The 15144-nt window shown below is 50.8% G+C and overlaps 2 protein-coding genes across 4 annotated transcripts; both read left to right on the forward strand.

Moving 5' to 3' along the window:
* Window positions 1–1816: 1816 nt before the first annotated feature.
* kmt5b (lysine methyltransferase 5B) lies at window positions 1817–8518 on the forward strand. 2 transcript variants are annotated; one of them, XM_012880703.3, is made up of 10 exons: window positions 1817–2017; window positions 4235–4486; window positions 4565–4712; window positions 4798–4963; window positions 5043–5152; window positions 5406–5572; window positions 5672–5691; window positions 5761–5897; window positions 6038–6237; window positions 7054–8518. In XM_012880703.3, the coding sequence occupies exons 2-10, from the start codon at window positions 4324–4326 to the stop codon at window positions 8484–8486; spliced, it is 2544 nt and encodes an 847-aa protein (XP_012736157.2). In that variant the 5' UTR covers window positions 1817–2017; window positions 4235–4323; the 3' UTR covers window positions 8487–8518. The 2 variants fall into 2 exon arrangements, with proteins under 2 accessions (XP_012736157.2, XP_012736158.2); XM_012880704.3 differs by lacking the exon at window positions 1817–2017 and adding an exon at window positions 2079–2225.
* Window positions 8519–11823: 3305 nt separating this feature from the next.
* On the forward strand, window positions 11824–14082 carry ccnb2 (cyclin B2). Of its 2 annotated transcripts, XM_036135804.1 has the most exons (8): window positions 11828–11997; window positions 12088–12201; window positions 12417–12713; window positions 12786–12944; window positions 13019–13255; window positions 13401–13541; window positions 13615–13725; window positions 13818–14082. In XM_036135804.1, the coding sequence occupies exons 1-8, from the start codon at window positions 11971–11973 to the stop codon at window positions 13917–13919; spliced, it is 1188 nt and encodes a 395-aa protein (XP_035991697.1). In that variant the 5' UTR covers window positions 11828–11970; the 3' UTR covers window positions 13920–14082. The 2 variants fall into 2 exon arrangements, with proteins under 2 accessions (XP_035991698.1, XP_035991697.1); XM_036135805.1 differs by lacking the exon at window positions 12417–12713 and having other exon boundaries at window positions 11824–11997.
* Window positions 14083–15144: the final 1062 nt, after the last annotated feature.

Raw genomic sequence — 15144 nt, forward strand, 5'->3', positions numbered from 1 at the left:
CGTATCTGTTTGATTTAATAGATAAATGCATAACAGAAAAGTTAGTTGGTGCTAACAGGTGTTGAGTTTTTCCCTCTGGGATTATTAAAGTATATCTGATTCTGATCTGATTTTGTGCCCCACTTAATTCATCATGCGACGCCGCTGCTCACAGGAGAAGGAGAAACTCTGGAGTGAGTTAAACGAAGTGATGCAGAATATGTCCTGAGGTGAGAAAGTGGGGATTGGTGCAGATTTCAATGCTGGAGCCGGGAACAAAGGTGACGAGGAAGTGATGATATCTAGAACAGGAATGCAGAAGGACAGGTGGTGGTAGAGTTTGCAAAGAGGATGGAAATAACTCTGCGTGGACTATGATGTTTGCAGATGACATTGTGATATACGATGAGAGCGGGGAACAGGGGGAGGAACATCTAGAGCGATGAAGGTTAGCCGTAGCCAGACAGAACACGTGTGAATTAGAGGGACCCAGGTGGAGCCGCGAGGTTACATGGAGCAGAAATAAACCGCTTGTTGGGTTTAGAGACAGGAAGCACTGAGGAAGAGACAGGAGGTAGCAGAGACGAAGATGTTGAGGTTCTCTTTGGGAGGAACGAGGATGGAGAGGATCAGGAATGAGTCGATCAGAGGCACAGCTCAGGTTAGATGTTCTGGAGATGAAGCCAGAGAAGCCAGACTGAGATGATGTGGACATGTCCAGAGGAGGGATGGTGAGGACATCAGTAGAAGGATGCTGAGTCTGGAGCTGCCAGGCAGGAGGTCTATAGAGGAGATTTATGGATGGAGGTAAAGAGGGCATGAAGATATCTGATGTGAGAGAAGAAGAGGCAGAATATAGATAGATAGACAGATGACTGACTGTGGTGACCGTTGGAAGGGAAAAGCCCCCAAAAAAGAACATTATAAATTAAATACACAATTAATTGTGTTATTACAGAATTAAGCAATATATGACAAAATCCATCCATCCATTTTCTGACCCGCTTAATCCCTCATGGGGTCGCGGGGGTTGCTGGTGCCTATCTCCAGCGCTCTATGACAAAATCATTAAATGAAACACAGTAATCCAAATTAAATGTGTACAATACAATATTTTTACCCTTATGTGATTCTGCATGCTTCAGCTTGTCTGTCGATTTGCTGCTGGTAAGCAATAAAAAACAATAAAGGATATTTCTAATCTAAATTAAAAATATTCCCCCAAAAAAAAAGATAGCATATTGAAGTTGCAGCGAATGGATTACATAAAAAGAAATTAATACTGAGGTTAATTTATAATAAATTACATATAATACAAAATACCTAAATAAAAACGTATCATCAAAATACATTGGATAAAAGTTAAAACATACTAAAATAAATAAAGATGAAGTAGCAAAGTGAAGTAAATTAAAATACAATAAGCTACATGTAGCCTGTTTAATAAATTACAATGGATTAGTTATGAAATAAAGCAATCTAATGTAACAGAGCCGCAGCGCCGCCTTATCAGCGGCTTTGTGCTGCTGTAAAACAGGATGTAACTGTTTCTGGATCGAACTTTGTTCTGGTTGGGTTCGGCAGCGGCTCTCCTATGAGAACCGAACCTTCTCACCACCTCTGGACTCTGGAGCGTAAAGATGTTTGTTTATGCAGCTCTACTTTTGTGTGCGTCCGACTGAGAAAATAAGGCACTCACATTAAAAACATATTTATTTTGCCTGTTATATGGCTGAGAAAAAGATCCACGGTGTCCACTCCCAGAGTTTTCTAGTGGCAATTCACGCCCAGCGTCTGGTATCGCTGTTGATCAGACTCAACTGCTGGCGTATTTCAGGGAACTATTTTGTGTCGGAGGGCTGTGATGCGGCTCCCTCTCGCCTGTGCCAGGCCGCCATCTTGAATTTTAATGTTAATTTCCAAAGGAAAAAAAAAAACAATAATGTGTTTGCTGTGATATTTTTGTCTCGGATGTCGTGACGGATTTGGATGAAGACGGTTGTTTCGTTCCAGGATTGTTTTTTCAACCGATGATATTGTGAGTATTCTGCGTGTCGTGGACATTTAAACGCGTGGAAAGCTCCCAGCTAGCAGGTACCGTGAGGAATAATCGTTCCGGGACTCTCGCTGCCACTTGTGGCCGCTGGAGGCTCGCTCCCCTCGGCTGCGGGCTGCCGTTAACCCCTCCAGAAGGAAGACAATTAGCCCGTGGAGCTAACGCTAACGGAGCAGCCGGAGCTAAAGCAGTGAGTCGGTGTCCTGGAGCAGCCGATCTCCGCCGGGACAAAGCTCCGCTTTAGTTCGGTTAATAACCCCCACAAGAGCCCAGCTTCCAGTCTGGATTAAAAAAATATCTTTATTGTTTGAAAATGGGGAGATATGTCGCCGAAGCTCGCTTAGCATCCCGTCGATGCTACAGCTAGCAGAGTGCGGGCGTTACGTTATCTTTAACGGCTCTTTAAATCGGCGTATTGAGCCGGAACCGGGTGTGTTTGGGGAGCGTTAGCTGCCGGGATGCTCAGCGGGCAGCTACGGGGCTGGTTCCGACGCTCCGGCTGCTCTGTTGTGCTGTCACGCCGGTGCGGCTAGACGGCCCCCGGGTTTACGTTTCTGGCCGTGGTTGTGACGGTTGCTTGTTCGAAACCAGCACGGCATGTCAACAAGAGTCGGCCTGAGCCGTCGGCGTGGCCTTCCGGGTTCCCACAGCCTCATTATCCTGATCGGAATGCTGTTTGTTTGCTGCTAGCGTTAGCCGCGGCGGCTAATAACACGAAGCGTTCACAGCCATGGCTGCCGATTAAACCGCTTTCCCCCCAGATATGAGCTTTAAAGACGGAAGCGATGAGCAACCAGGCATGTAAAGCACAACACAGTGGATTTAATTAGTACATTATAGCGAAGAGGGCTGTTCACCTGACAGCCGCTGCAGTGCCCAGGGTTACCACTGGGGGCGCTGCGAGAGCACTTAAAACCAGCAAAACATTACGACCACCGACAAATGAAGTCAAAGCCGTCAGCTGGCAGAAATATACACGTAAAAATGGTTTTCATTCACACTGAAAGTTAATGTATGTTGATGAATGAACAATTCAAGTTATGTTTTTTATGTTTTGAGGCGAAAGTCATCCAAAGAATAAAACAATAGAGTCCTCATTTCCAAAGTTGGGCTCAAACATCAGCAAGTGTGGGGTTTTAAGATCGACTTTAGTCATCTAAATAACGCATATTTGTACTATATATATGTGAACAGATAGATACAGCGCATACCAATAAAGAGGTGATATATTAGCAGCTGTTAACAGTGTAGTTGGTAGTATTTGGTAGTTATGTTTGTGTACTCTAGCTGTAGTCGGGATCTACACTGTTATTTTGTTGGTTAGAAACTGAGATGTTAGGGAACCATGTTGTTCTGATCAAACAGCAGATCTGCTGCAGGTCAAAGTGATGAGACAGAACTGCTGGTTCTGCAGCAATCGACATGGTACCAGGAGGACACTTTGGACAATGTGTTTCTGGGTGACATAGGGTCCAGCATTCATCTGGATGTCATGTAGCACCATTCTAAACCTCGTAGCTGACCAAGTCGGCTTCTTCATGCTGATAGTTTCTTTTAACAGTATAATGCTCCATGCCACACTGCAGAAACGCTTTAAGAATAGCACGGTTTGGAGGCCAAATGGTCACGGTCTGACTCCAGGAATCCTTTCTTGTTCCACCTCACAGCTTCCTGGATCTGCTGCTGATGGTTCTGGAGCAGAAACTCAGAGCAGATGTTCAGTGGAGTCGCTCAGTTCTGCTTTAAAGGGCCGAGCTGCTGTGACTGGATCAGTCAGCTGCAGTGTTTGGGGTTACCACTGGGCGGCGCTGCAGGAGCATTTCTCACCCACAAACTGTCAGAAACTCAACCTTTAATCTAAGGGGCTGAAATTTAGTCTTTTTTCCTGAGGTATTTGATTGTGTTTAATTTCAGAAATGAAAATCAGAATGATTCTTTAAGCTACGATGAAGCAAAGTAAATAATGTTTAAGAAGATTAAAGTTTGGGATAAATTTATCTTTTTTAGCAGATTTTGCTCTCGATCTCAGATCTTGATTATGTCCCAAAAATTAGCAGACGGTCCTGCTTTTCCTGCTGCAGAAGCAGGAAAAAATGTGAAAGTTTGCATCAGAGCTGTTTATCTGAACCAGTTAGAACCACAAACTCCCGTCAAACGGCTGCAGATTGTTGGGTTTTTCACTTTGGGTTCTGTTTGCAGGTTTCTAACTCCAGAGGCCAGTCTTCCCCACTCAGAAGCACCCCTTAATCTGAGAGACTAAATGAAACTGGAGCGGGGGGCTTGTGGGCATGAAGTGGCTGGGCGAATCCAAGAACATGGTATTAAATGGCAGACGACACGGGACCAGGTTGACCAGCGAGCAGCCGCTGAGCCAGACCCGCTCCCAGCATCCACAGCGGACGTCGCTGCGCCACAGCAAGAGCCACGGGCGGAGCCGCCGGTGCAGCCGCAGTGAGTCCAGAGCCGCGTGGAGCCGCGTGTTGTTGTGCGCTGTGCGGCCTGACGCCGGGCGTTGTGTGCTTCTTCCAGGGTGTAATGGGGCCAGTCTGGAGGCCGAGCGGCGCTACGTGCCCTCATCAGGGATGACCGCCAAGGAACTGTGTGAGAACGACGACCTGACCACCAGCCTCATCCTGGACCCCTACCTGGGCTTTCAGACCCACAAGATGAACACCAGGTGCGTCCGGTCTCCGCGCGGCACGACGCCGGGCTTCCTGTCAGATGACGTCACATCTGACGCGGCGCTCTCCGTTTCTCAACAGGTTTCGGCCAATCAAAGGAAGGCAGGAGGAGCTGAAGGAAATCATCGAACGCTTCAAGAAACACGACAACATGGAGAAGGCCTACAAAGCTCTGACCACGGGAGACTGGTGCCGAAATCTGTTCCTCAACAAGTCCAAGGCTCAGGAGAAGCTCTTCAAGCAGCACGTAAACTCCTCAGGCTGCCTTTCTCACGTTTGCTCTCTGCGACGCAGCCGTCTGTCCTCTAACCCGATGTTCTCCTCAGGTGTTCGTCTACCTGCGCATCTTCACAGCCGACAGCGGCTTCGAGATCCTGCCGTGTAACCGTTACTCGTCCGAGCAGAACGGGGCCAAGATTGTGGCCACAAAGGAATGGTGAGACCCTCCTGCTGCTCCTGCTTCTCCTGCTGCTCCTGGTTCTCCTGCTGCTCCTGCTTCTCCTGCTGCTCCTGGTTCTCCTGCTGCTCCTGGTTCTCCTGCTGCTCCTGGTTCTCCTGGTTCTCCTCCACAGCGTTCCACAGATTATCCTCCTGTTTGACTCTCAGGACGCGCTGTCAGCGTTAATGTGTGAATAATATATTAACTTCAGCTTCAGGTCTAACTCTCCTCTCTGGCTCTTCCTCCTCAGGAAAAGAAACGATAAGATCGAGTACCTGGTGGGCTGCATCGCCGAGCTGTCGGAGAACGAGGAGAACCTGCTGCTGCGACACGGCGAGAACGACTTCAGCGTCATGTACTCCACGCGGAAGAACTGCGCCCAGCTGTGGCTCGGCCCTGCCGCCTTCATCAATCACGGTACGCACCCTGAGCTGCAGCCCCCCCCCCCCCCCCACACTCTGATGCCTTCTAACCTCTCTTCTTCTTCTTCTTCTTCTTCTTCTTCTTCTGTCTTAGACTGCCGGCCGAACTGCAAGGTAGGCTGCTGGAGGCTCAGCGCTGCGTCCAACGCTTCAGACGCCGTTTTAACGGGTTTTCCTTTTCAGTTTGTGTCGACGGGACGAGACACGGCCTGCGTGAAGGTGCTGAGGGACATCGAGCCAGGAGAGGAGATCTCCTGTTACTACGGCGACGGCTTCTTTGGGGAGAACAACGAGTTCTGTGAATGTTACACGTGTGAAAGGTGAGCCGGGCCGCGTGTCATGGCTGACATGTCGCCGCGCGTCATCTGGAGGCGGATTCAATGTTTGAACGTTCCTCCAAAACAGAAGACCCAAAAGTTCTGACCCAAACCGGAGAACTGAATGATTTTCTCCCCTGCAGACGTGGAACCGGTGCTTTCAAATCCAAAGCCGGGCTGCCGGCGGAGGTCCCGGTCATCAACAGTAAGTACGGACTGCGGGAGACGGACAAGCGGCTCAACAGGCTGAAGAAACTCGGAGAAGGAAACCGGAGCTCAGACAGCCACTCTGTGGGCTCCCACACCGACGTGGACTCTCAGGAAATGCCAAAAACACATCAATGTAAGAACCAGAACCAGAACCGCTAGTCAAGTAATATAGTAATAATAGTAAAATCATCTTTATTGTCATTGAAACATACATTACAACGAAACTTGTTCTCTGCTTTTAACCATCACTCAGTCATTGAACAAGATGATGGCATCACCTTTAGATACTCTCTGCTTCTCTCTATTGTTCTGATCTGTCCTTATTATTCTGTTAATATAGTCCATATCTTCTATGTAATAGTTTTTTAGACTTGTTTTTATAGCACAATTCAGTACAGAGACAATGAAAAGTGCTTTACATGCTTAAGATATAGGAAAATAAAACAGAATACAAGCAAGCAGGACTAAAATGTAGAAACAAAATAGAAAACATCCATCCATTTTCTGACCCGCTTTATCCCTCATGGGGTCATGGGGGTGCTGGTTTCTATCTCCAGCGTTCACTGAGTGAGAGGCGGGGTTCACCTGGACAGGTAGCCAGTCTGTCGCAGGGCCACACAGAGACAAACAGGACAAACAACCATTCACACCTAAGGAGAATTTAGAGAGAGACCAATTGAACCTAACAGTCATGTTTGTGGACTGTGGGAGGAAGCCAGAGTACCCAGAGAGAACCCACACATGCACAGGGAGAACATGCAAACTCCATACAGAAAGACCCAGGGTTGGATTTGAACCCAGAACCTTCTTGCTGAAAGGCAACAGTGCTACCCACTGTGCAGCCCACATTAAAAAGAACAGATTAAACAGATTAAAAACAGTTGAACTAGTGATGTTTCAGTAGAACAGTTAATAAAGAATATTTCGTCTGTCACTGTTTCTGCTGCAGCTGCCAGAAACAGAACGTCATCTTCATCGTCTTCATCGTCGGGCCTGAAGTATAAGAACCGGACTCAGAGCAGACCGCCTGCGGGCCGAGCCCTTTCTACCTCATGTTCCAAACCGGCCCGTGGAACCAGCAGCCGGGTACCAAAGAGACTACGATCCCAGCCCAAGGCCTCGCCCGCTAAGCTGCCGCTGCGGAGCCGCAGGAGGGGCGCGGCGGCCCGGGGCGAGGCCGCCCAGCTGGGACTCAGGGACTCCAAGGCGGCGTCGTGTAAAGGCGTCGCCGTCAAGAAGGAGAAGGACGGCTCGGAGCCGGCGCCGCCGGGCCAGAGGGGCTGCCTGACCCGGCACGCCGCCAAGGAGAACGGCAGTCTTCCAGCGCCGCCGAGCGCCGCCGGCAGCCGGTGCTCCACCTACAGAACTCGCAGGTCCGCACGGACCCTCATTAAGGCCCCGGAGCCCCCGGGGGGCGCCAAGCTGGAGCCCAGCGCCATGGACGGGCTGAGCCCGGTGCCCGGCGGCGTGGTCATCAAAACGGAGCCGGCGGACATGGACGAGTACCTCCAGCACGGCGCCGGGCTGCAGCCGGCGGCGCTGGGCGGCGCCTACGCCAGGAGAAGCTCCTGTTCCAGCCGGAAGCGGCCGGCGCGGCTGCGGGCCGAGCGGACCATTAAATGCGAAGGCTCGGACTGCGAGACGTTCTCGCCCGCGGCGCCCGGCCACGGCGCCGGCTTCTCCGACGGCGGGAACGTGCTGCTGAGCTTCGCCGACCGCCACCGGGACTACGGCGGCAACAAGTCGCTGCGCAGGGACAAGAGCAAGAGCGGCTGCCGCTCGCAGGACAAGGCCAAGAAGAAGCGGCGCATCACCCGCTACGACGCCCAGCTGATCCTGGAGAACAGCACGGGGATCCCCAAGCTGACGCTCCGCCGGCGGAGGGACAGCAGCAGCAGCAAGACCACCGAGCCGGCCGACCACGTGGCGTCCTCCACCGTAAGCCCCGCCTCCTCCAGCAAAATCAGCATCAAGTTCAGCAAGGACCACGACAAGGACAAGGGCGGCTCCTACATCGCCAAGCTCAACAACGGCTTCGCCCCCGTCGTCCACGGCAACGCCACCAAGCTGAAGATCCAGCTGAGGAAGGAGGAGGACGCCCGGCGGCTCCACCACGCCAACGGCGACGCCGCTCAGGCTCTGGAGAGCAGGAACGGCGGGCACCGCGCCCAGAAGGTCCTGGCAGAGCCGTCGTCTGACGAGGATGAGGAGGAGGAGGAAGAGGAGGATGAAGACGACGACTACTTCCACAACGACTTCGAGGACGACTTCATTCCACTTCCTCCGGCCAAGCGGCTGCGCCTCATCGTGGGGAAGGACTCCATAGACATCGATATCTCCTCCAGGAGGAGAGAGGATCAGTCGCTGAGGCTGAACGCCTGACGCCGCCCAGCTTCCGTAGCCGCCGCCGCCGCCGCCGCCGCAGGACAGGAAGCAGCGGCGCCGAGGCAACGCTCTGGACTTCCACTCGGTCTGCGGACCAGAACCTGTCCTCTCTGGCCGAGTGTCCGGTGAAAACTAGGAGTTTTAAGTTGAACTATTCCTTTAAGAGAATCCACTCGTTAAGTTTCATCATGGACGTGTAGAAAGTGTACAGTTTGGTGATCATGCTCTCTGTCCCACCGCCAGGTTTTACTCTCCGTCTCCTCGTGTCGCTGCTCTGCGCGCCGCCGGCGGACCGTCAGCGCGTCCTTCTGCCGCCGCCGCGTTCTCGCCGTGGTTCTGCTGAAGATCCGCCGCCCTGTTTGTCTCTGGGCTGGAAGGTTCTGACCATGTTCAGCGTCACAGACAGGAGGATGAGGCGTAACATCAGGAGCTTTATTCTCCCTCAGCGTTAGTCAGAAAAACCCAGAAAATTCACTTTATTTCATGCTGCGTAATAATAAAGTAACGCTGAATTAAAGCAGCAGCGCTTTGTTTAACGTCAGCTTCCTGATTGGTTTTCCAGTGAGCTGCGCCGTCCCTTTAAGAGCAACCCCCCCCCCCCCCCCCCCAATGGGGCCTTTTAAACGTTTAATTTAGTCTGAATCCAAATGGAAACGTGTTTACAGACGATTTTTCATCTTTTTTTTCCAAATTTCTATTTATTTTCAGGATTTTTAACCTTTGTTGAAGCTAATCAGGTTTAGAAAAGAGTTCCTGACCGGATTGGAGCGTTTGACTCCAGTCGGTCCAGCCTGGGCTCAAACGAAGCTTTTCAGTCAGAATATTCAGAGAAATCACATCAGAACCAGAAAAACATGAAAAAGGAACCGGATCTTTTCTGGAGGTGATTTGCCGGGTTGCTTAGAGGTGTGAATAATCTGTTCTGGGTTCTGGAGCTTGGAAAATGCTTGGAAAATGGGTCGACCAGAGACCTTCAGAGTAAAAGCACACGTTTTCTCATCGCCTCACCCTCTGCAGCGAGAACATGGACCCAGCAGAACCACGGCGCCGGACCCAGCAGAAGCGGGCTGAGCTGGTGCACAGAGCCCCCCCCCCCCCCCCTCCTGTCCCCCAGCTGAGCGGTCCCGCTCGTCTCCCGGGTCCAGTTGGAGGCGTTCACTGACACTACAGTCTGTGTAGAATTATGTTCTGTCTTCTTCTGTGGTGCTACTAGGTTTCCTGTGTGGAGGCGCTGGAGGACGGTGGCTGGGCCCGGTTGGGAAAGCTGTGATTGGTGCGAAGAGCGCGCCACCCTCCTCTTCCTCCTCCTCCGTCTGCGTTGTTTTCTGGTTCCGAGCGGGATCCGCTGGGATCCGCTGGGATCCGTCGACCCTGTTTCCGTGTTACTGTTCACATCACCAGCAGCCAATCAGACGCCTCCCCTTCCCGCTGTGAACTCTTGCGTGTCAGAGCGCCGCCGCAGCTCGCCGTGGGTCCAGGAGGAGAAGCGTGTGAACGTGTGGGTGGGCAGTGGGAGCCGTGTAAAGAGAATCAAAGATGGACGGTGCATATATTGTCCAATATGTAAATCCTGTGAACACATCTTGTACTTATTTAACAGTTTTGAATACTTGAAAACTATATAAAGTTTCTTTGTGACTCTTGTTGTCTCTGTGCAAACGTCACGGATCGGATCTTGCTTCAAAAAATAAAAATAAAAACCCAAACACACAATTATATCAAAGAAATGTCGAGGAGATGCAAAAATGTGTTAAAAAACGCTTTCAGAACCAAACTGGTGCTGCAGCAGAACCAAACTGGGCCTGAGCAGAATTCCTGGTTCTGTCTACCGCAGCCAGTTCTCCAGGTTCTGAAGCCGGCCCAGATCAACACACCACCGCCACCGTGTTTGACTAACGTGAAAACGGTTCCAGTTTAAACTGAGTTCTGCAGAACTTTACCTGCTGCTGGGATCGTTTGGGGAGGGAAGACTTTATTTTCTCCCAGCAGGGCGTCGTCCTGCTGGATATCCCCGAATCAGAGGCAAACAAAGTTTATGCCATTATTTTAGTTTAAAACCAAAATATTTCAGTTTAGGTATAAAATCCTCAGATGTTGGAGGTTTTTTCTCTCTTTAGAGTTAGAAGCTACACACAAATATTCAGATTATTACTCAAACTACAGTTTAACAATGAAATGGGTTTTTACTTTAAACAAACTGTCTCCCTTTAGGAGCAGCAGAAATTAAAGCCGTACAGATTTAACGGCTTCCTGCAGTCTGGAAAAATACCGGATTTCATCTTAGATTTAGGATGAAGCTGGAAACTTGTGATTTTAAGACTTTTTCACTGATCTGTGTCCAAAGGTACAGAAGTCAAAATTTCTAAACTGCTTTTTGATGCGCTTTCCATTTGAAACAGATGCATCCATGGAAATTGAAATAAAATTAAATAAAACAAAGCCAGAAATGTGTTACATTCAGAACCAAAACCATTTATCCATTCCTGCATTTAAGGTTGCAACATTTTTCAAAAACAAGAATACCAGGTCACTGTCCTGCTGCGATGCGTCAGAGCGTCCGCCATGTTGAATGTGGCAAATCTTCTGTCAGACTCAGACACTTAAACAGTATCAGAGGCAGTTTAATCCCAGAATTTACTTTATATTAGTAATATTTTTATTTTTTTGTAATATTACCAGTTTATTTTCGTATCCATTTGGCTTTATTCTCCTGACTTTATACTCGTAAAGAATAAAAATAATTATAAGAATCTAACCTGGTCCTATTACTCCAGGACTGAAATAGTTCTGCAAACTGTGACTATTGTGGAAATGTTCCCCCTTAATTCTCATAATATGACGTTTTCTCATAATATTACCACTTTTGTCTTTTTTTACTTTATTCTCTTATAAGAATGTTAGTAATTTTATCTCTTTAACACTCCCCCCAAAAGTCTGTTGCTAATCTGTGTTTATACCAGATCTTAAAAAGTTCACACGGTTTTATGAAATAATGAAGACCACAATGTTCAGATTTAACCAATTAATTTTTATATTCATAACACATACACACGCATTATATCACACCACACCATATATATATATATATATATATATATATATATATATATATATATATATATATATATATATAACATACGCATTAAATACAGGCCTTTTCAGGTGAAAATTGACATATTTTCTTAACTTTAGCCGCAAAATAAACAGTTTGTTTCATTTCTACCGTTGAAGTTTTAAAGAAGCTCCTAGTTGCCACAGCGACGGGTTTTAGCGTTTGAACTGTACCGTGTCTCCAATTGACTCTTCCGGCTCTCAGCCAATCAGCGGCCTCCCTGCCTCAGCTGCAGCCAATCAGATCGCTCGCAGCGCTATTTGAACGTGGTGGTTGTTGCTCCGTGCTGCATGCGTCGTGTTTTCCGCAGGTTTCCAGCTGCTGCAGATGATCTGAAGGTCGCTGGTTTCTGCCGCTTCTCTTCCCGACATGTCCGCCGTGGAGCTCCGCGCTGCGGTGAGTCAACAGCTCCTGTGTCCCCGTGTCTCCTCTGTCTCCGTGTCTCTGTTGTCTCTGTTGTCCAACGTCTCCCTCGGTGTTCCGCAGCCGCTGCACGCCGCACAGGATCCTCTGAGGAGGAAGAAGAGCTCCGCAGCGGCTCCGAGGAAAGCCGCCCTCGGAGAAATCACCAATTTTACCGGAGCAGCGGTCGCAATGAAGGTAACAGCACACCTGGCCCACCTGGCCCGGTTCTGGGTCCAAGGTTAAGTTTCTATTTCTATGCCATTTTACGCATAAACCAATAGTCCAGACTCTCTGCAGAGCGCAGAGTCAACAGTTTATAATCAAAGCTTAAATAGGAAATAAAACATTGCAGGTTCTTCCAGGTTCTGCTGTGACCCAGATCCAGACTCACGGTTCTGATGTTTCCACAGAGGATGGGCGCATCAAAGAAGTCCTCCAAAGCGCCCTGCTCCCAGAAACCTAAAGCGGTCCAGAATGCCGGCGCCGTGGTTCTGGTTCCGGCTGCTGCGGACCCGCTCCCCGCCCCTGCGGTGGAACCGGGCCGGCAGGAGGAACCGGGCCGGCAGGAGGAACCGGGCCGGCAGGAGCAGCTGTGCCGGGCCTTCTCCGGCGCGCTGCTGCTGGACGTGGACGAGCAGGACGCAGAGGAGCCTCAGCTCTGCTCTCAATACGTCAAAGACATCTACGCCTACCTGCGCCTCCTGGAGGTAACCATCACCCCATCACCTCCTCCTGCTGCTCCCCACGCTGACTCCTGACCGCGCGGCGTGTCTCCTCAGGTGCAGCAGGCCGTACGCGCAGACTACCTGAAGGGCTCGGAGATCACGGCGCAGATGAGGGGGATCCTGGTGGACTGGCTGGTCCAGGTCCACGCGCGGTTCCAGCTGCTGCCGGAGACGCTGTACCTGACGGTGGCCGTCCTGGACCGCTTCCTGCAGGTGAGCCGGACCGGAACCTGCCGCCGCTGCCGCGTCGCGCCGCTCGCCTCTAACGCGCGCGCTCTGCGCCGCAGGTCCAGCCGGTGTCCCGCAGGAAGCTGCAGCTGGTCGGGGTCACCGCCATGCTGGTGGCCTGCAAGTACGAGGAGATGTTCTCCCCGGAGGTCGGCGACTTCGCCTACATCACGGACGGCGCCTTCACCAAGCCGCAGATCCTGGAGATGGAGCAGGTGGTTCTGAGGGCGCTGGGCTTCCAGCTGGGCCGCCCGCTGCCGCTGCACTTCCTCCGCCGCGCCTCCAAGGTGGCCAACGTGAGTGTGGAGCTGCGCAGATGTTCCCGGGAAGCTCCTGGTCCGGCCCCGCCTCCCTCCCAGCAGCCGTCCCGGTTCTGTCTGCTTGGAGGCGAGGCGTGACCGGAACCGGAGCTTCTGGACCTGCTGACTGTCTGTGTCTCAGGCGGACGTGGAGAAGCACACCATGGCCAAGTACCTGCTGGAGCTGACCCTCCTGGACTACCAGCTGGTCCACCGCCGGCCCTCCGAGCTGGCCGCCGCCGCGCTCTGCCTCTCCCAGCTGCTGCTGGACGGCGCTCCGTGGGTGAGTTGTCCTCCCCGTCCCGTCACGCCCTGCCGCCGCCGCTCCGCTGAAGGCCTCTGCTCCTCTTCCTCAGTCGCCCACGCAGCAGCACTACTCCACCTACGACCAGGCGCACCTGAAGCCGCTCATGCAGCACCTGGCCAAGAACGTGGTGATGGTGAACGAGGGGAGGACCAAGTTCCTGGTGAGTGCGTGACGCGCAGGTGGTGGCGCCTTCTGTCCCGCGTGGTCTGAGTGTTTCTGTCCCGCGTGGCCTGAGTGTTTCTGTCCCTGCAGGCGGTGAGGAAGAAGTTCTCCAGCAGCAAGCTGATGAAGATCAGCCTGGTCCCTCAGCTGCGCTCCTCCATCGTCCAGAAGCTGGCGGCTCCTCTGCTCTGAGGCTCCTGCGTCGCCTTCAGTCTCAGGAACTTTTTACACTTGCACTTTTTTTAAGTTCTCTCAGGACGGCGCCGACCCGGTTCTGGTTTTATTGGTTCTGTTGATCTTAGCGGGTCTGCAGGGGAGAAACTTGTTGGGTTTTTTAATAAAGAGTCTGTTTCTAGAAAAGTCTCATTGTCTTACTGTTCAGAACCTCAGAACACTTCATGTCTCCCAGGAACCAATGGCCGGTTCTACAGGCTGGTCCGTTTGGACCTCTCCTGCTGGATCAGGTTGGCCTCTGAGCCGATCTGCTCCTTAATGTAAACTTGGGTCCATTATTATAAAGAGAGGAAAGCTGTCAGAACCAACTGGGCCTCTGTCAGATAAAACCTGGAAGGGTTCTGATTTATAGCCTCAACCAGACCGGATCAACTCCAGAACCACCGTCTGCTCAATGGGCCAGAGGGGAACCTTCTCAGGTTGGGCCCGTTAACCAGAACTCTCTTCAGCCAGAAGAACCTGGAACATCTACAGCTCTGTGGTCCTTAAGGTCAGAGTTTAGAGAGAAGGCCTCTATGTGAGTTCTTAAACCAGAACCACGGCTGACCCAAAAGAACAAAGACCCGTCTCTCTCTGAACAAACGTCTTGACGATCCGCTGGGAAAATGTTCTGTATCTGAGGTTGTCATGGAGACATTTTAAGATTATGTATCGTTCTGCTTTACAACTTTTTAATGGGTTTTATTTATACCGTCTGTTTCCACGTCCCAAACTTCCCCACAGTGGGACAATAAAGGTATTTCTACCTGAAGAGCAACGCTTTGGTCTGAGTTCCTCATTATTTTTACTCCTGTTCTGAGAGCGACTCGTTTTGGTGCCGACTCTTTAAATCTAAAGGCGGCGCTTCACCCCGTCCACTTCAGGTCTACTCCATCCTGTTCGACCTTTTATTTATTTTTTTGGAGTCTACCCTGAATCTCTGGAGATGACTTTCCCTCAGGATTCTCTATGAAATGAACATCAGGGACAACAGTGAGCCTCCTCTTCATCAGATGGTCATACGCGTGTTCTGCCTCCAGCTGTCAGCATCTATAACTCTTGCATTTAATTTCCCTTTCAGGAACAATAAAGTGATCTTTGAACATAACTGAATTGTAATCTTAAACTTGAAGACTCGGCAGCAGAACAATGGTTTAAAAAGACGGTGAGTCCCCCTCACCTAAATTAAGGAGTGGCCTAGTCA

The sequence above is a fragment of the Fundulus heteroclitus genome, chromosome 4 (genome assembly GCF_011125445.2).
Source record: "Fundulus heteroclitus isolate FHET01 chromosome 4, MU-UCD_Fhet_4.1, whole genome shotgun sequence".
In the NCBI taxonomy this organism is placed as follows: domain Eukaryota; kingdom Metazoa; phylum Chordata; class Actinopteri; order Cyprinodontiformes; family Fundulidae; genus Fundulus; species Fundulus heteroclitus.

Bases quoted from the DNA above. Each gene is read 5' to 3' on its own strand.
- ccnb2 (XM_036135804.1), top strand. From the start codon at position 11,971: ATGTCCGCCGTGGAGCTCCGCGCTGCG. The intron at 12,714-12,785 runs GTAACCATCACC...GTGTCTCCTCAG, and splicing joins CCTACCTGCGCCTCCTGGAG to GTGCAGCAGGCCGTACGCGC. The intron at 12,945-13,018 runs GTGAGCCGGACC...TCTGCGCCGCAG, and splicing joins TCCTGGACCGCTTCCTGCAG to GTCCAGCCGGTGTCCCGCAG.
- kmt5b (XM_012880703.3), top strand. From the start codon at position 4,324: ATGAAGTGGCTGGGCGAATCCAAGAACATGGTATTAAATGGCAGACGA. The intron at 5,153-5,405 runs GTGAGACCCTCC...CTTCCTCCTCAG, and splicing joins ATTGTGGCCACAAAGGAATG to GAAAAGAAACGATAAGATCG. The intron at 5,573-5,671 runs GTACGCACCCTG...CTTCTGTCTTAG, and splicing joins TGCCGCCTTCATCAATCACG to ACTGCCGGCCGAACTGCAAG.